At 46.4% G+C, this 20,777-nt stretch overlaps 1 protein-coding gene across 4 annotated transcripts in view; it reads left to right on the forward strand.

The window, feature by feature from the left end:
• Positions 1-20,777, forward strand: part of ppargc1a (peroxisome proliferator-activated receptor gamma, coactivator 1 alpha) — a 310,846-nt gene that overhangs the window by 279,232 nt on the left and 10,837 nt on the right. For 3 of the 4 annotated variants that reach the window (XM_082527603.1, XM_082527605.1, XM_082527606.1), the window contains exons 3-7: positions 12,714-12,908; positions 13,979-14,104; positions 15,286-16,642; positions 17,611-17,656; positions 17,859-17,932. In XM_082527603.1, coding sequence (XP_082383729.1) covers positions 12,714-12,908; positions 13,979-14,104; positions 15,286-16,642; positions 17,611-17,656; positions 17,859-17,932 — 1,798 coding nt within the window. The remainder of the gene's footprint in view (positions 1-12,713; positions 12,909-13,978; positions 14,105-15,285; positions 16,643-17,610; positions 17,657-17,858; positions 17,933-20,777) is intronic. The other variant, XM_082527604.1, reaches the window with a different exon arrangement.

Below are 20,777 nucleotides of genomic sequence, written 5' to 3' on the forward strand. Positions count from 1 at the left end.
TAATCCTACTTAATCTGACAGAGGAAAGTTTGCTGCTCGGCAAGGATCAGAAGGCTGGGGGCTGCAGCTGTACTTCCTGCACCCCACCCCCTTGATTGGCTTCAACACAGAACAGAGAAGCATCCAGTGAAAAGTTAAAGATTAGAGAAATTGTTAATAACTGGCTAGATTTCAAGCCTGTAATTGTGTGTGTGTGTGTGTGTGTGTGTGTGTGTGTGTGTGTGTGTGTGTATATATATATATATATATATATATATATATATATATATATATATATATATATATATATATATATGTATATATATATATATATGTATATATATATATATATATATATATATATGTACATATATATATATATATATATTTATTTATTTATTTTTATTTATTTTTATTTATTTTTATTTATTTTTAATGCATGTTCCTCTCCTTCCAAATAAATAAACCTCACTCACTGAGTCTGACTATATGTGCGTTCTGAGAAAAAGCAGCTAGCAGATTATCAAGGCTGTCTCCAAAAACGTGTAACAGCTGGGTGCAGCTGTCAAGCTGATGCCCCTCTTTTTAAAGTTTACTCCCTGGAAGTTTGAACCTGCGTTCAGTTGTTAAGTGATTCAGCTGCTGAAACGGGTTGCAGCTTTGACAGAAGGAAAAACATGCCGCTGTTTCTTTTGCACCGGAGCATTTATTCTGGTTGCATTTTAATGCGACGCAGTACAGTAGCAAATGAGTAAACGGGGTCTGACTTGACAGTTGGGACAGGAAGTATTGCATCATGGAAATCATTGGGCCATTTTCACGCAGGGAGTGGGTAACGTCGCCAGCTTAAAGTAGGTTCGAGTACAGCAAGAGGTTAAAGTGATGGCGGTCCTTCTTTTACAAATACAGTGGGTCACTTTTACACAGCTTTATCTGGAGAATCTAAAGAAGCCCAAGCTAGGGTGTGCAAAGAAACAAAAAAACAACAAGAACAAAAAGTGGCATTTGAACAGTCGCCATTGCTGTTGTCATCACCACTAACAGGCCTCCTATGTGCATGCCTGTCTTTTAATGTGACTCTGTGCATTTCAGGCTAGTGCCATGCTAACTCTTTCCACCATAACACCACATTTGAAGACCTCCCCTGTACCCTTAATGACATGCTTTGACTCATTCGTGTATATCAATCAAGACTTTGTTTGAATAGTTTCCAGGTTTTTCAAAGGGTAGCTGCATAGCCAGAGACCACCCTCTGATGCACACGCAGTCATTTTGTTCTATAAGCAGGCCTAAAACATGACAGAAACTGTTCAGTTCAGAACAGACCTTCAATGGTTCCTCATAGTTGGCTTTCAAGGGGTAAAGAGTTAAAAGTGATATGTGGCTTTTACTGGGTTGGTTGCATAAAAAGAGTGCATCCCTTTGAAGGTCTTTATTTTCTTATTAAGGGGTCGATGGGAAGTGTTTGCACACTTTTTAAGCAGCATGTGTGTGTAAAAATACTTTGTCTGTGTCTGTTTCTGTGTGTATATGCGTTCTGTTCTGGAAGCAGTGCTTGGTATTAGATCACAAGCTGTCCCCTGGCTGGCCTTTTGCTCCTTTCCCTGCCACTGTCCCAACTGTCCCTGACATCAATGTAGAGAATGATAGACCCCCACCTCCCCTCTGTAACACACACACACACACACACACACACACACACACACACACACACACACACACATAAAAGCTATTGCTCCTGGCCCGGCTTGTTTGACACCTCTTCAAAACGGGCCGACTGTGAAAGTCCACGGTCTATTTTGGGCTGCAGTTGTTGAGGGGTAGTTACTCCAATAAGTTCCCAATGTACTGCCAAAGATAACAGCATAGAAGTGTGACCCAGTGTCTTTGGAACCACAGGTCTCTACTCAGATTTCGTGTCAACCGTTTGAGTGATGGAAATGTGTCACACTGGTCTGGGCTTAATTCAAATTCCACTGTGGACGTCCTAGCGGCGGTCCCTCAGGGACGTGGGACGGTCACATCACATGTATGCATGGGAAGGCATTTACAGCTGTTCTCTGCTGCGAGTCAGCCTGCGCTATTATGAAAGAAAACTGGCTCCGAGTGCAACTTTTGGCATGTCAGGGCTGCCTATACCTCGATACGTGTGAGATGCGCTTATGATAGATGGACAGGTGGAAAGACAGGACAAGGGTGAGATAAAGAGTGAAACAAAGAGGAAAGAGCAGCAAATGACAGGACAGATGCAGAGGCATGGGGACAGATGGATGGTGAAAACGTATAGACCAGGAGGGCCTTGGGCTTGTGCCAGCCCGAACGAAAGCCCCTGGATTGGAAGTAAAATGTTATGGGCTTAGTATGTAGTAAAATAAGAAGCCGAGGCTTAAAGCATTATTCAGATATCATACAGAGACGTGCTGTGAGAGCATGCATGTGGTCCGTGTCACATATGAAAACTCTTTATATTACTCCAACAGGATGCTGTGTGTTCAGAATGTGTGTGTGTGTATGTGATGGCACTCGCCTTCAAAAGGCATTATGGTGCTTTGTCTTGTTTTGTTTTTGCCTTATTGGACAGATGCTCAGGCGCTTATTCTTAAGTAAAGGCAGATTAGATTTATTGGGTCATCTTTAGAAGGCTTTGATAAAACATGCTGTGATGAAATGTTTTCCTCAAGCAGCCCTGCCTACTTGTGTAAGCACAGATTAGCTCACACACTTGTTGGCGTTATAGCTCCTGTGAGCTGAAACAGGAACAAGCACAAAAAGCCATAGACCCTCTGAGAGGAATTGTCACGCCCACACACACACATATACACACACACACACACACACACACACACACACAGCAGAGACCCTTATTGTCCCTGTTCCTACTCCCTGCTGAATGCCGGTTGCGTTTATTTTGCAAATTTATGCTGACATTTGAGAGTACACCACCCGCATCAGTTCACTGCTCCAGCAAAGGGTGTATGAATTATCATATTCCTCTGTATAATATGATTTTCTCAAGTGAGTCTTATTAGAATACACCATACTTTCCTCATCTCGAGTTCCCTTCAGTTTTACTGTGCCGAGACATTGTTTGCACTGTCTGCTGGAAGAAATCCTCCATCACTGTCGAGCTGAAGGCAAGCCGCGGCTTTCGGGCCCGCAGCTCTGCTGTGCTGCTCCGTTTCAAGACACATAAATGAGAGGGAGCGCAGACAAATAGGCTCAGATGTATAGTAGAGAGAGATGCCGACATGGGTTGTCCAAGCCTGTGTCATCTCGGAGCATCTGTCAGATCCACTCCACAACAAGAGCTCTCAACCCGCCTGCCCCATAACACTGTAGGCTCCCTTTTCCGCCTCTCTCCCGCTCTCTGTCTTTTCACTCCCAAGGCAAGGCATTTGTCCCTGGCTCATGGCAAGTTGGAGCAGCAGTGGCTAAACAAATATATTCTGGCCCCCCAACAGTCGCTTCTGGAAGGAAAGGCTGGAAGGGAGATGGGAGCAAAGGAGGAGGGAAAAAAATAAAAGGATAGTAAGCAGAATGGTGAATATAGCCAAAATAAAGTCCCCACAGGGAATGTTTGGAAAAAAAGCAAGGGAACATCTTTGGGTCTGGTGGTGGCTGCTTGGCTTCCCTGTCTAGTCCCCCCTTCCCTCATCTCTCTCTCACACACACTCAACACATATTCCCACTGGGCCACTGCTGCTGATTGAGGCATGGTTTGGTGTTCCTGCCCCAGCTGATCCCATGCCCCAAGTGGATACCCATCTCTCTCATCAGAGCGGAGCCTTCAGTGTGTGCATGTGTGTGTTTGTGTCTTTGTGGAATTGAGACGCCCAATGCTAAGATCAGATAGTGGGGGTTTTTTTTCTGGCCAGACACATCACGTTAGACACTTGCTTCCTGTCTCTGTGTCTGTGTCTGTGTGCGTGTGTGTGCACTGGGTGAAAATGACTATTTTTAGTACGTGGGGTAATCTTCACTAAGAGCCTTTCAGGGCTGTTTCACTTTAACCTGGCCAAAACACTAAGCCAATAATCCCCACCCCCCCACCCACCGACTTATACTCTCACTCACACAGCAACATGTCACGCTGATGCCGCGCGATAAGGCCAACTTTCCTTGTATTATTTAACAGTGTACACTTTAGAGTGGAAGGAAGATATATAAACAGGGATTCCTGGAATGCTTTTATACTCTTTCTCTAATGCAACAAAGGCGGGAAGTGCAGGCTCCTCCTGGGCAAAGAGATAAAATGAGCTGATCAGACTGATAGGGAGAGATGAGCAAAGGTAAGAGAGAAAGCACTAGCCAGTAATGAGAAAGCAATATAAAATAACAGAGTGGAATGGGGGGAAAATATATATAGAAATGCTGAGAAAGAGGGGAACAGCATGGAGACAAGTCTTCAATCAGTGCGCGCCTCGATTTGGGGTGAAACGCTGTCAGTTTTGGACAAAACGCTGCTGCCCGTCTTCAGCAAAGGCCTGCTTATATTTTTATGCTGGTAAACCCAGCAGTTGTAGAAGTCTTCTACCCCGTTAGTCTGCCATATTCTGTCAGGCTCTGCTGGTTGTAACACGACTTCCACACGAACTTGCACGACAGGTTAGTAATGAAATAAAAGCAAGTTTCCGTGTTTATGAGAGAAAGTGCTCTTTGATAAACGTCTGTTTTGTTGTTGCTGGTATACAGTTTAGGTAAATGCATTTGTCCGTGTCTTATTGCAGTCTTGCACTGTACATGTGAAGGTTTTCCCTTGTTTGAGACTCAGTTTGTAAAAGCTGGAGGAAAAGAGAAAAAAAAGAGGAAAAAAAACCCCTCCCCATTTGAAAGGAGCTTTATTATGTGCACTGCATGCTCATAGCTCCAGCTTATTCCTGAAGCATTTAAGTCTGCACAGGCCTCAAATAGTTCAAGAGGCTCTCGGAGGCTCTGCAGATGCATGAGTGACTCGATGCTTGGATGACTCACTTGCTGCCCAATCAGTAGCTGCAGTAGGAGCTGATGCTTTTGCAGACATTTTGTCAGCGCGGAGGGAAAAACGCCGCTTTTTGTTTGACTTTTTGAAAAGCAAAAATTGAGCGTATTAAAATGTCATTTGGATTAGACTGAGACTTAAGAAGGAGACGTCAGTCGCGGGGGGGTTAGCTGTGTCAGAGATGGATGTAGAAACAGGCTGGGTGTCTCCAAAAGAATGGGGGTTATGGGTTGCAGGTGTTCAATTCAAAATTACGATGTACGTGTAAGCATTATTATTACTTGGCACAAACACATTGAAAACAGACTCCATTTAACTGTAAAATATGTGTTTTGTGAATTTGTGAAGTGGTGTATTTGGGATATATCTGCTGGATGTGTCTGCCATGATAGTGCTGTTGACATCAGGAAGTCAACGGCTCTAAAATTGTCTGCTTGTTGATCAGCTCTTTCCAGAAACCCATTTTCAGGCTACACACTGGCTTGCCAAACCTCTTTTCATATTGCTGTGGGCTTTGTTGTATAATAACTTGATGGGCAGATAGGGAAGGGATTTCGAGTGTTGGACGCTTGTCATCAAGTGGTCAACGACCATTGATCATTCTGTGTTTGGCAGACGTTACGCACTCTACTAGTGGGTGCAGGTGTGTCGGGTCTGCTCGGCTAAATGTAAATGTAAAGCCTATCCATTCAAAAAGGCAACATGATCAGTATTCCACAGAGAATAGATCCCAGATTAAGATGAAATTCAGCTCAGAATTCGGCGCTGGCAGCTACAAAGAAAGACCGTGAGAGCTTTCATGCCCCCACACATTCCCAACCCCTCATCCTTTCTCATCGTATCCCTGCCTCACATCGATGGGTTGGGATTGTATCGACTTACGTGCACCGTTCCTTTGATGTTTTCTTCATTTCTTTGCTTGTAAAGATGGGCGCACCCCCGCATTGTTACCGCTCACCCAACATGCGAGAGCTCGTGCAGCCCTACATGCTCGACCAGACGTGCAGCCCGCACACACATGGCAGTGGAAAGTGTGCGAGGCCAAAAAAAAAAAAAGAAGAAGAAGAAGAAAGAAACACTCAGATAACACGCTCGCAAAGTCACGACACGGATAAGAGGCGCACACGCCGCTGTGGCAGCTTTCTACCTGAATCCAAAAGCGACGAGGCGCCGGCTTGCGCGCACAAGCAAAAATCAAAGTGAAAGATAATGCGTTTATTTAGTAATCAGCAAATAGCTTTATGCGGCGGTTAAGTGGCGAAGCCTGCGAGGCCACGATAAGATCGTTTGCTTTCAGGTGTTTCCCTGTCGTGCCACATATGGCATTGAGTGCAAATTGAATAGGGTGACCTTTTTTTGCGCTGCGGAATCAAATTGACTGCATTTTTCCCCTCCCGAAAGATTGGGCCTTTTTCAATTACCATAAATTTCCGATATAGGGTCCCCTGTCGTGTGTACAAACACGCGCACGCAAAGATGCTCAGCGGGATAGTGACACAGGAGCACACCTCGAGGCGTCTTGTGGTTTGAAAACGCTGCAGACGACTATATCTTGTCCACTCCATCCTGGTTCTCCTCGGGTTGGCGTCTTTCCGAGGAAGACATTACCATGACAAATGAAACGCCACGAACTCTCGATGGGCTCGGCAGGGCCCGAAAGGTCAGGGAGCTGCATTGTGAAGGTGCGCGTGTGTGCGTGTGTGTCTAAAGGTGGTGTCAGCGGAGGATAATAACATTGAGTCTTCTTTGGGAAAAAAAACAACAAACTCTGGTTCGTTCTCAAATCTGTGTAAATGTCAGAACTGAAGTGGCCTGCATTCTCTTTGTATGTAATTGTTTTATGAATAGCTGCACTTGACAGCCGATGACAGATTTGCATTCCAGCCAGGAAATGTAGCGGCAAGATGGACAGTGGAAACACTGTGTCTGCTTCTTTTTTTTCTGCCCCTCTCTGCGCTCACTCTGTCCCCCCTCCCTGTGTTCCTCCAACACATTATCAGCAGTGTAACAGTAGGTTCAAAGGCCCCTTGCTTAGTAGTGCACATTCAGAGCTGCTGACTTAAGCAAATAGCTATTTGCATGCCATTAGGAAGAGAAGGGGGACAAAAAGCAGAGAGAAGCACCATTCCTCATCACATCTCTGCATCTAGCTGAATATTCCTTATTTGAAGCTCCAAATCTCTGTTTTGCTCTCCCTCCTGCTGTGGCTGTCAGAGCAAGGCACAGTCAGAGCAATCACAGCAATCAGTGTTTCCACATGCCAAGCCGATTGGGAGGTAGCTGCCAAAACAAAAGAGTGTCCAATCATTATGATGGTGTGTGATTTGGTGGTGTTAGCAAACGGTTGCTTGGACCATCTGTTGGATGGCTGTAGAAGGAAAACAACAGCAGCTTGGGGCAGGACTGTAGATGGGGAGGCTGTACCGGGACAGACCGGAGCCTCCTGCGAGCTGTTATTTGGTTAGCTGTGCGAGAATGTGTGATATGTAGACGTGCGTGCGTGCGTTTTACGACGTGTTTAGATAGAGGTTACTGGATTATTTTACGGTTGTGTCATAAATAATGTGTTTCGACGGCAGTTTGCATTGTCTCTAGAGATGCTTTTTTTTTTTTTTTTTTTTGCAAGATTGCAAATCTTTCCGGGTCACGTGTGCTTCTGCGAAAAGGCACAAACCCCGAGACCGCGTGACCCAAAGTTAGACAGAAAGGGCTTGACGGGTCTGAAGGCATGTGACAGCTGATCTCAGCAGATGTGTGACAGAGTTCAGGTGGTGAGTTTGAGCAGCAAGGTTACCAGTCAAAGGATTTTTTTCCCCCGTCACAGAACCAGAAAGAACAGCACTGCTAACATCCCTTGGGTAGGTGTCACAATCGGATCTGGCCTGTGTCAAAAAGTGTAACAAGAGTTCTCTTTCTCTCTTCGGCTCACTCTGTCTCACACACACACAAACACAGAGAAAGATATCCCCTCTTTTCACTTTCCCTTTTTCCTCTCTCATTCCCCCATCAACTCATCTGATAGTGCTGTAACAGTCTCAAATGGTTCCCCGGAGATGCATCAACTCCGCGCGCGCACACACATCCTGTTCCTTATTGATGGCTCGAACCGTTTCCTCGCTGATTTATAACTCACGTAGCCTTCTAAACCCGGATAGGCATCTGGCATCTAAGCAGTCGACTCCTGTGACATCACTGTCTCATTTACAGAGATGCCGTTTTTGTTTAAATGGAAAATAGTGACTTTGTGCACGATAAAAAAGGATTATCCAGACCAGTTATGGAAATACAGCTAAGTAGGACGGGGAAGGCTAAAATCAGCTGCCTGGTGCCTGGACAAGCTTGTCTCCATTTAGAAAGCAAAAGATTTTATACTACCAGTACTATGATTTTTTTTATTTTCTTTTTGGGTGTGTGTCCAGAACACGTAGAGCCACCATATCTACTTCATAGGATCATTTGCTTTGGAAATGGTTTCTAAATAACGAGATGCTCTGTTGACTTTGTAGTCACATGGAAAATGACATGAGTGTTCAGTTCACAGCTACATGTCGTGAAACATTCACAGCCCTGACCACAATTGAGGTTTAACATTTAGTTTTATGATTTGGAACACCATCAGACTGTGTGCCACCGCCGCCTCGCTCGCGCAGACGGCCACGCGCGCACACACACTCACAGGAACTTAACAGTGTTATGTATGGTTTCATCGCTCCGTATAGGCCATAATCACCCTCTCTCCATCTCAGTAAGCTCATGCTAAATGACCAGACGTCTCTGGTGGCTGCCATGATTTGTCTCTCCACCGCGCGCCGTGTTGTACCTCACCCTCCCTGCCTCTCCTTTCTCTCTCCTTCCCCGCTGCCATATGTTGTGCCTGTGTGACCAGCCGACGTGTCAGGCCTGACTAACGCCTTAACGGCAAGCCTGACTTTGATTTATTTCCTCTGAAATCTGGGGGCCGGGGGTAATAACACAGAATGACATTATTTGTTTATCAAATCCAAGGCTGCTTCTCTTGGCAGAGTCAAGATGTGATGACTTGATACCACAACCCCACATGCTGCACACACACACACCCTTCAGTTTCTGATTGTGCCATGATTAGGTCTGGCCCGTGTCAAGCTTAACCTCATCCAAGGGAACGCTTTTGAAATCTGACAGAGAAGGGAGCAGAGTTGGAGGTGGTGGGGAGAACAAAGATGGAGATGGAGCAAAGCAATTAAATTGTCAGGGCGTAGCTTTAACCCTACCACCCAATTTTGTGGCCAATTTATTAAGCACGTTTTCTGTCTGCGCTAACTGGTTGGCGTGCTTGTATTTACAGAAAGAAAGAGCAGGAAGAGGCAGCGAGAATAAACAGCACTTTAAATACTAGATGACCCATTTTATGGGAGATATTTTATCTTCGCGCACCCAGAGTGTCTGTCACGTGTTCTGCTTCTCAATTTAAGATTGCGGAGGGGCTGTTTAGCCCGTCTAAACCCCGTCCCGATGTTACTCAGCCACCAGGTTTGTCATTCTGGCACTTTCAAAACACTTTTAGGTTCTTCTTAAACGTGTAAATCATCCATTGCCCCCGTTAAAATTTGATCCCTGGCAAATTCGCTAAGAAGCGTGGAATCCTCGGGAAGCAATTAGCAGATTTTAATTTGGCTATTTGCCCCGGCGTGCAGGAGCGAGTGTTTGTCTAAAGCAGCACCTTCACCTTCCGTTATCAGCCCGTGTGAATAGTATCTCCTGGAACATAATGCTGTGCTGTAGAACTCAATAAAAGAGTTAAAGGCAAGGACAATCTCAAAGACAGCCTGTCTGATAACAAAAGGGCCTCACCTAATAATGAACAACTGAAGTTGGCTTTCTTTGCTCCAGCGTGGGGGAGGCTGGGGTGAAGGAGGAGCGGGGGGTAAAGAGAAGCTCTGCCAGCACTTGCCAGCATGTTTTATGGCTAATTGAAGCATTTGGAATAAAACTGCTGCAAAACGGCACCCTTTAGAATTGGAGTGGGGTTAATATATTGTGATCCCACAATTAGCCCAGGATTGTTAAGATCTCTTTAATTCGGTGAGGTCCATTAAGCGGGATGGACGAGAAAGTGCTCCCGCCGAGACAATTTTTCTCTCCTCTCTTTGTTCTTTCTGTCCTCTTTTCCCTCTCAGCAGCTGCTGTAGTAATCAATATAAGCGGACGCGGGCCGTCAGCGAGGTGCTAGGTTGTGCTGGTGTTACCGCCTTTGGGTGCCATAGCTTCTGAGGTCCACCCACATGGAGACTTTGTTTATAAATAAACAAGTGGCCAGAGAGTCGCTGCCAGTAGATTGACTCTGGTGCACCAGGTGTGGTCTTTAAGCTGGCGTGGAAAAGCTCGTCCTCGTGGACAGAGGCATTAGATCATCCTCTCTCTCTCTCCAGAGCAGAGGTTTGCTCTTTACCCCAGTTTCTCAAATCCCCACTTGGCCTATGAGTGCCTCCACTAGAGCCGCAGCAGTGGCTGTTGCATGATCGTCACGACTCAGGGTTTTCACAAGTGTCTCTTACAGAATACGAGAGTCCCTTCTGGGTTATCTTTGGGGATACAGTGCGCCTGTGGGAGTCTGCCAATTGGTGGAGGATTTTTTGTGTGTGTATGTGTGTGTTTTTTTTAAACAGGACTACATTTGAGTCTGCAGAAATGCCCCAATCCCTTTCAAACCATGACATAACAAAGCCTGCACAGCTCTCCCAACATTTAATGTAATGCACTTTCTTCCCAATATAGATTTATTGGTTTAAAGTCGCTCTTGCGAGGCAAATAAAGCCACGCCTTAAACGGAGCATTGATTGAATGGTTAATGAGTGCCTAACCAGAAGGCCAGTTCATTAAAGACTCGGTTTTGATCATCTGAAATTGCTCCTAAATTTTAATTTCTCATGCTAGGATGTGCGTTTGGGTTAAGCCAAGGCTCCGGCTTTATCAGCAGTTAATACCTATCCGCTTAGTGCTCAGGTAATAACTTGGGATGCTGGAAAACGGTGAGCATTTCAATAGAGCGGGGGTTCCAGCACAGTGGATTTTGAAGCTTCTTGAAAGTAATTAAACAGCACGCCACCCCATACAGAGCAATTTCCTGCAAAGCATGTGCTTGCCAATGCAGCACAGCCCCAGCCTACGCCGCGTTATCTCTGTGAAATATGTCCCCTTTATCATTTTTTAATAATGACTGAGTGTTCGTGTTGTTAGGAGAAAATCTACTCAATAAACATCAGATTAACGTTTTCCTCACTGTTAGCTAGCTAAGTGAACGTCCAAGATATCTGTGTCATCTGTAAATGAAAATTGGAGGAGGGGAGGGTGGGGGTTGAGGCATTAAAATGGCCGCTATCTCGGCGGCAGATCCAAAACAGCGGCGTCCATGCTGTGTGTGTAATTGTGTTAAATAAGTGAGGGTAGATAGAAGCGTGCGCATGTGGGATTTTTCTGAGGAACAGCGTGGATATCTGAGAGGCGTAATGATGGCCGTGTGCCATCGCCGAGCCACGTGAATCCTATCGTGTGCTTGAAGGGATTTGCTCTTGTTGGGCTGGCCACAGAACGTCCCAGGGTGATGAGGCTGTTTATCTCTCTGCTGTCCCGAAGCCCCGTGGGGTTTTTATGGCCTTGGAACCTTAAGTTCCTGTCGTCACTTGTCAATGCAAAAGAGAGCGAGCGAGAGAAAAGACACAGTCGTTCCTCACATGGACTCACACGCTCCCCTTTGTCAAGTGAGCTGCATTACTCTCAGTCTTAACATTGATCTATATACGTTCTCCTTTTTCTTTGTTTTTCTGTCTTTTTTTTCCCGACACGCATGCCGTTATTATCCCCGGTCAATAGCTGGCAGCTCACACCTCACCCTCCCCATCTCAAGGCCTTCTCCATACATTCATCTCTCTGTCTTTACTCCTCACACATTTATAAGCTGCGAGCGCACAACTTCTCCTGCACTTCAAAAAAGGGGTCCGAGTAGCAAAAACAAGCTTTATTTATAGCAAAGTGTTGAAGCTGAGTTCCCTCCCATTGTGAATGTCAGCCTGTCACACCAGCAATTTTAAATAAATCAGATTTATTTAGCTTTGGCGAGTCGTAATTTCTCCTTATCTGAGGGCCGCTCGCAAACATCTTGTCGGCAAGCGACGACTCTCGAAGCTGTGGGCTGAAGAGAGAGAAGAGAACTTCTGCGCATTGTTTCCCTTTATCCCCCCCCCCACCCACCCACCCACACACACACACACCCACACCCACCCACACACACACACACACACACACACACACACCATAAACCCCTCCATACCACAGCCTGCCCCAACCCATTGCTGTCTTCCCCCAGATACTTGCTACTTGTCAGCGTTGGTAATGGGTTTCTTGGGGGAGATATTATTTTGGTCCAGTAAGCTGTTCGCTTAAAATATGAGTGACAGGCTTGACTCACATGCACATGAGGCAAATTTTGTTTGGGTTTTTAGTGTTTTTGTAAAAAAGGCTGCCAGAACGCAGTGAGCTCAGCTGCTGCACAAAAATAAAAAATAAAAAAATGAGAAAAAACAAATGTTTTCTATATTAACAATGAAAGCCAACCACCACCTTTACTTCCCCGAAATAAAGAAAAAGGGATGCAACTTCTTCTTCTGACTAAAATGTCCCATTCCCCCCCCCCCTCTCTTTTTTGTCTCTGTCTTCCCCCCTCTCCACCCCCTACCCCCCCCCCCCCCTCTCCACCCCTCTACCCCCCCCCCCTCCTAAGAAGATAGATGAAGAAAATGAGGCCAACTTGCTGGCAGTGCTTACAGAGACCCTGGACAGCATCCCGGTGGATGAGGACGGATTGCCTTCGTTTGAGGCCCTGGCAGATGGGGACGTGACCAATGCCAGTGACCAGAGCTGTCCCTCCTCTCCCGACGGCTCACCGCGCACCCCAGAGCCCGAGGAGCCTTCCCTGGTAACAGCTACAGCTCTTCCTTATCACGATTCTCACACCAGCACCATCCTACAGTTCAGACATGAGTTATACCCGAGACCTGACCTCCGGTCTCGCACGTACTCACACGTACGCTGTGTTTTTGGCAGTCCAAAGCACACATCAGATAAGACTTCTCAACAAGACCAGAACCCCAGTAGCGGTCATTTGTCTGTGTGACGTTTGCCTGACTTCACACTCCGTATTTGCCACAATGTGTTCATTTATGTGCAGTCGCAGCAAGCAGGGATGCAGATGCAAGTAGGAGGGAAATGAGTGGAAAGGATCAGTGTGTTTGCTGCTCAGCGCTAATTACATAACAGCGCTATCGTGGCGCCAGTTCAGTGATACGAACGCTGTGGTTGGGGACAACTGCGGCTGACACAGTGCCACGGGCCCTGAAATCAAGCCGGGACGTAATGAAAGTCGGGGGGAAAAGGAAATCTATCTCATCTCGTCTGCTCTCAGCAGGGTCTCGGCTAATCCCCCTGTGTCATCTCTTTTGGCAAACACCCCCACCACCACAAATAAGAACTCGGCCTACCTTGGTGCTGTTATTTTTACACACATCCGTGCCATCTGGGTTTTTCTCTAGCTTATAGGCTTTGACCTAAAACGTTATGTTATGTGACATTGTAGTCCATTTTATTCCATGCTGGTCCCTTCCAAATGACCTTTAGCCAAATGCCTGAGCGTGTTTATTCAATCACATTAGAGAAGCCTAGTGGTGTGTACACAAAAACACCTGCACTGGAAAAAAAAAAGAGGCTTGACTTTTCATGTCACGTAGCATGCACTTAAGTTAAAAAAAAGAAGTCTTTTTTTTAACTGCAGAGTTAAAAAATGAAAGCAACTGAAAGGCTGCCATTGTAAATCTTTTACCTTACAATGTAAAGTGCTCTGAAATGACTGCCGCCGTAAACTGGCACTGTTTAAATAAAGTCGAATTGAATTAAAAGGTGCCATTTGCATAACCCACGCTGACTCCCCGCTCCTCCTCCTCCTCCTTCTTCCTCTCCCACCTTTCTGGTTCTGTTTGGGTCCATTCGCAGCTGAAGAAACTCCTTCTGGCACCCGCAAACTCCCAGCTCAGCTATAATCAATACACAGGTGGCAAGGCACAGAACCATGCAGCCAGCAGCAACCACCGGATCAGACCACCACCTGCCGTCGTCAAGGTAGGGAGTCACACACACACACACACACACGCACACGCTGTTGATTTCACTCCCGTGCACACACGTTTTTTCCTGTTTGTGTTTGTTTATCTCTCTCACTCTTTTCTTGCTCTCTCTCGCTACTTGCTCACCCTCCCTCCTTCTCACTTTTTTTTTTTTTTTTTTGCCTGTTTTGGTGGCCGCCTTTAGAAGATGTTAGACTTCTGCTCTAGCAGTCTACTGTCCCAGGGGGCCATCTCGTAATGAAAACAGGCTGATTGCTGTTGGGCTTTCCAGGCGAGGCGTCGGCACCGTTGTCTCATTAGCTCCACCACTTATCCGCCTTGGTATGGTGCCTGTTGGAGGACGGGAAAAAAGAAGAAAGAAAAAAAAAAAAGCAGCGACAGGCGCTCTTGCGGCGAGATTGATGCCTTGAGACGACAAGATCAAAATATCAGACTTGATGTACTCATTAGATGGCTCTGAAGAGAGTGTTTTTCTATAGGGGTGGGTTTGATTAAGATTTAATTTTAGTCAGCGTAAGTATCACAGGTTTTGTGAATTCTGCTAAATGAAAAAATGGGATTATTTCACTCTCGCCCGTTTGGATTTCACGCCAGAATGTGGCATACTGTGCATTCAGTGTCATATCAGCATATAGCACTTAATTGTGTTCTCTTGCTCGGTAGGACTGTCTGAAATCTGCATTTGTTATGCCTTAACGCATGCACAAAATCATCACAATGTAAAGAACATCTGTATCTCACTGTGTGGTGAATGCGGCGCAGACATATGTTAGCTCTGCGTACCGTGTTTGCACATGCAGTGCGTCAACCCTTCTTCACAGAGTCTATTTTCATACTGTGTCTTTGAGTCATCCGTTTCTGGAGCAGAGCGAATGAGGACTCCCGGAGGACGTGGTGTGCGTACAGAGTGGCGCGGTGGCGCTCGGGGGGCCACGCAATTAAAATGATGGGCGGACAGCACTCCCACCATCGCCTCCTAGACAGTTGGGCAACCACTGCGCTCGAGCTGTTTGAGTCACACTCTTAGGCTCTCCATGCCTCCGTCTCTTTTCTACTTTTGTTTTTGTTCCAAATAAAATACTTAACATTTCTCGCAACTAGATCAGCTGCACTGTGCAAAACTTTTTATTGGAGCTAACTAAGTCATTCGCTCTCTCTCTGCTCGTCCCTCCGCAGATGGAGAGCCCCTGGAACGGCAAAGCAAGAGGGGGCTCCAGCCAACAGAACCGCCCGGTGAGGCGGCCCTGCACCGAGCTGCTGAAATACCTAACCGCCACCGATGACATCCTCCTCCACGCCAAAGCCAGCGAAGCCAAGAGCGCCTGGGGGGGTGCTAGTAGCAGGGACAAGAGTGGCATGGGTCTCGGTGCCTCTTCTTCCTCCTCTTCACCGTCCTCGTCATCCACTTCCTCGTTCTCCTCCCTCTCCTCCACCTCTTCCTCCTCTTCCTCTACCACCTCCAAGAAGAAGCCGGCTGTGCCGTCTCATCAACAGCAGCAGCAGCAGCCGCCACACCAGCGAGGTGAGAGCCGGGCTGGAGGCGAGTGTAGTATGGCTGGTCTTGGGGCTGGGAAGTGGCAGCGTTGCGCTCACGATGACGGGTTTGAGGAGTCGGAGGGTGCTACTATCCCTGTTGGCCACAGAAGCTCCGCCTGCGGCCATGCCCGCCCCAAACTGGAGCACGGGCCGCCCAGTGAAGAAGGAAGGCCGCCAGGCGATGCGGGCCGCCTGGCTGCCGCTAGGTTTATTAGGTATATGCACTCTTATTCCCTCCCTCCCCGAGAGGCGAGTCACAGCTGTGAGCATTGCCGAGAGGCTGCAGGCGCCACTCAGGCTAGTGAGGGCTTTGGCAGGCAAGGCCGTAGCAACAGTAACAGTGCCAGCCGTGCGCCACATAGGCACATCACAGTGACTATAAAGAAAAGAGACGAGAAGCCGGGGCACCCGTTACTTAGCCAGCTGCTCACCTCCAAAAACAGGCCCGCTCAGTATCAGGCCCGTGTCCTCCCGCATACTCCCATTACCCCTTTACGGAGCAGTAAGAGCAAATTAGCAGCGAGGTCTGAGAGTCCAGCCCGGGCTTTTTCTAAGGTTAAGGAGGAGAAGGAGCTCAGAGGGACCACTGATGATAGAAACAAGGGAGTAAATCAAGCTGAGGAGCCTGATTCAAGGCCCCTGTTGTCACCTCTCACCTTTGACCTAGAGAGCTGGGTTAACCAGCCAGATCCAGGGCTAGACATGGCCTTTGGACTAGATCTGGGGTGGCCAAGCCAGGGGGGCTACAGGGAGGATGTTAACCATGATGATGATGATGATGATGATAATGATGGTGTTGTTGTTGATGGTGATGATGATGATGATGACCATGTCATGGGCAGCCCCGCAGCGGTGCTCTCACAGGGCCCACCGAGCCCACTCCTCCCAGATACTAGCATTGCAGAACCCACCCCTCCCTGCATCATACAAGGGCAAGGGCACCCACACATGCAGGCACTCAGCGAGCACCCCGATGACCAGGGCCACCCATTGTTAGGTAATCATGAACTGCATCCCCCCCACTGGCCTTATCTCTGCTCTCTTTTCTCCCTCTCTTGCTCTAACCACTTCCCGGTTTGATTTCACGACTAACCCCCTGTCCTAATTTGAATCTAACAAGTCATTGTTAGGGCATCAACAACAATGACAGCAAAACAGCCTGCTCGCCAATGCTTTTTGCTAGTCGCAGAGGCACTCTTTTCAATTTTCAAAAATGAGTGGGGTTTTTTTTTGTCTTTGAAAAAACAAAGGAGGGGGTGGGAAAAGGGGTGAGCCATGTCTTGCTACTGTACGTCTTGTATTCGCAAAGCCAATCCTTGAATCATCTTTGGCTGATTGAGCTGAGTGTGCTGAATATGTACATTTAGACTCAGAGCCCCGGTGCTGCTCTCTAGAATCGCGCTACTAAAGCCACACTTCTCTTAGCTGGAGCACAAGCCGGCCAGAGCCTCGGGCAACTGCACAAGCTTCCTTGACTCTCCTTTCTTCCTTCTTTTTGTTTTTCTTTTCTCCCCCCTCCTCTGCTGTTGGTGCATGCGATTATGACTTTATTGTCTAGGGAGGGGCTCACCCACAGTCATGTGTCTTGTTTGTGGCATCGTCTCTCTCTCTGTATGTCTTTTTACATTTCGATCTGTTTGTTGTCTTGAGCGTGGTGTCTGTGTCTAGACACCTGTGAAACACGTACCATCACTTCATCCTGCCTCACAGAGTGAACAGTCTATCCTAAGAGAATAAATTTTTTAAATGGGGTCAATCTAAAAAAAGATATACTCTGTACAATAGTGTCCATAGTAAGGCTTTCTAACTAGAAATGGGTGTTTTTTTTATTTCTTTTTTCGTAGTAATATTTGCATTTGTTGAGCCAATTTGGGATTAATTGTTGCAGACTTGTGGATCTGTTCTCTTCTACCATGAGTGTTATACTTAGATCAATAATTACCCATGCTCCTTTGTGTTCTGCAGCCAAACCAACCACCTTGCCACTTCCTTTGACCCCAGAGTCTCCAAAGTAAGTGTGAGAAGTTTTTCCACATTATTCTAGGCAAAAAAAAAGGCAACATGGAAACTACAGAAAAAAGACAAAATCAAAGAAAGCTATATAGACTAGAATCCAACCTGAGGCATTTTTGTGATTCATTTCCATTACATCTTTCTTTAGTCTTACTTTCACCTGTGAAGTAAGACGTTCTACGTTTTATTTTGTCTTCCAGTGACTACAAGGGATCACCGTTTGAGAACAAAACCACTGAACGCACATTAAGTGTGGAGATTGCTGGAACCCCAGGTAAGCAGACTTTTTCTGACAGTATAAATTTTTTTTTTAAATGACCGGCCGAGTACTTATAGCTGTGGTAGGAAGTAATGGGTTCATTCCTTTCGGGAGCCTTGATAGTTCCATCACAGTTCAGAGTTCAAGGTGAAGACATAAGGAGATCAATTTTATGCGCCTAAGTATTGATTAGGTCTTCCAATCTCCTCGGCTTCTATTAGCAAACTCCTCCCATTCCCCTACCACGCCCACTGGTTTGTTAGTGAAGAGTTAATATACCTTTCCTTCCACCAGATCCTAATGCTCTCTGACTGACAGCTCACTCAAGCCCTCTCCAGGCGCAGAATACACAACTATGCTGGCTTCATCAATCTGTTCAAGTAATGGCATCCTGTCATTTAGACGTAGGTCACGGCTGCATTAAAGCTCATTCAGACATAACCGCGACAGTGACAAAGAAGTGCAAAGGAATCGTTGCGCACGTCCGCATGGACACGAGTGAAGTATAGTCAGGTGTTTGAAAACTTTGCAAAGAGCAGGGTCTTCGCGCGCTGCACGGTGCTGCTGAGAAAGCTGCCCCTGCCCCAATCACGCGGGCTCAGCGAGCGAGAGCTGTTGTTACGCACGCGTTAATTTTATTCCTGTGCTGTTCAACTGGTTCTCCTTAACAGTCATGTTTTACTGAGCTGAGCAATTCACGGGGGGCGTTTTGCAGTCGTGAAAGCGACGCGTGAATGTGTATGAGGTCCAAACTTGAAAGATCACCTTTGCAGTAATGGGACCAGGAGGCTCATTCATACATGAAACCAACATGTTCATACATGGTCAAATTAAATGGAAAGCAGTGTATGAGTAAAAGGAGCTTTAGCCTACACGTGGCAGGGAAAATTCAGATGGCTGCTGTTTTCATTGGGTTTTGCTGTGTAATTGAGTTTTGCCTGTATGATCAGCGCCTTCCTTACTCAAATTCCCTGTGGACACAGGCAGCTGCGTAGATGTTGCCAGACTGGGGATATTTCTTCATTATCAGTCACTTCATCCTTTCGTGTTATTGAGTTATGCTCAGCTAAATTAGAAAAAAAAACTATATGTAATTGGTATTTAAAAGACAAAAGGGATGAAAATGTGAGGGGAAAAGCTGCAGTATTGCAGGTCATCCATTTCTTTCACTCTTTATGTCAATGATGTTAGTAATTACCACGTTTTCTTACAATTAATTACCTAAGGTCAATAAAACAAAATAGCAGCCCTGGCCCTTTTGTCTATTTATTTACTAGCAAGGGAAATGGTCCTCATAATACCCCCTGTCTTCTACTTAGCTCCTGTGGGGGTGGAAAAGCAAACCTCCAGAGGTATCCCCCTGTCCTTCTCAGTTTGGCTGAAGTGCTGTTTAACCCATTTATGTAGATAAGCTTTCAGGGTCAGAGGGGGGATGTCTGTTGAGACCTAAAGATTGGAAAGAGCAATGCCCCTTAATCTCTGTGGCAATCAAACGCAGTTAATATTTCTTCCGCTTTTACTGCACGTGGGCGAGTCTGTTGACCTGTGGCCAAATCTAAGCCATCTGTTCTTTTCCAACACATCCATTTTATAAGCACGGTCAAATAAAGCCTTTCACCTGACTTAAACCCGTTCTGTGGAAAATGTAGGATTGAATATTAGCAGGAAAGTCATTAGTCCAGAAAGCTCTGGGCTGCTGAGCGCCTTTCTCACTTAGAGATTAGCTTTTGAGTCTCAGCGCTGTACGAGCCAGATGGATATAGATCCCAGTAAGCAGAGTTGTCAGCTTTTAGGTTCGGACTTACACGTTCCTTCGTAGAGTTAGAGAATCATCCCACTACAATAGAGATAAAGGGTGGTGCTACTGATAATCAAATGGCAGTCTACCAGGTGGGCGGTCCCACCTTCTACTCCCAGGGCAAGTCGACCATGCGCTGGTGGAATTTTCCTTGACTTGCTTCCAGTAGTTTATTACTTTATGCCTTTTTGATGAGTTGTAGTAGTAGTAACCACTCATTAAAAGAAAGATAAATTTAACTGTGAGGACTTGTACACTTTGTACCTACTCGAATGATGATTAGTAGTTATTAATAGCGAGGTTTGGACTGTTTGACTGCATGTTTTCTTGACCCTTCTCGGAGAGGTACGGTGAGCACCCCCCCGGGATCTGACTGTTCAGACCTAATCTCTATCAAGCTAATAGATTTACCCTGTACTGCTGTGTTGTCTTTAATTACTGTATCTCATGACACAGAGGTGGTCTGTGTGTTGTTATTTGCCTAGCTTACTGCCGGATCAACTCTTTAAGCCTGGAGTTGTTGTTCGCGCCGAGGTCCCTTCACAATTTGCAGCTGGACGAGAAAATAGAACTATAAAAAAAAAACCCAAAAATCCCAAAACCTTGCCTCTTTCTGCCTCGATCGCTGCGCCACTGCTTTCTCTCCGGGCCCCGCATGATTGGTGCTCACACCTGCAGATCATCCATCACTAGCAAGTTTGACTGAGAGGCACATTTTTATCTAATTCTGATTTATTTCCGCCTATCGCTAATGGCTCCTAGTTTATGACCCCGTGCGTACGTTGTTTTGGACAGATGGCGTTTGATTGGTGAAACAGAAGTTCTTCAGGCATTGTGTAGCATCCACTCTCCCTCTCTGCGTCTCTCCTTTCTCATTTCCAAAGCTCATTTAATTGGCATAATGCAAATATATGTCTGTCTCGCTATCATGACTGGGGAAGAGGATTGGGGGGAAGTGAGCGAGAGAACGAGACAGAGGAGAGCGAGAAGGGAGAAGGAAAGGAAGGGAGGAAGGGGAGTGGGCGCTTGCAGTCCTACTTATAGGCACATCCAGATAATAAG

The sequence above is a fragment of the Aulonocara stuartgranti genome, assembly GCF_965226115.1.
Source record: "Aulonocara stuartgranti genome assembly, chromosome: 3".
Lineage (NCBI taxonomy): Eukaryota > Metazoa > Chordata > Actinopteri > Cichliformes > Cichlidae > Aulonocara > Aulonocara stuartgranti.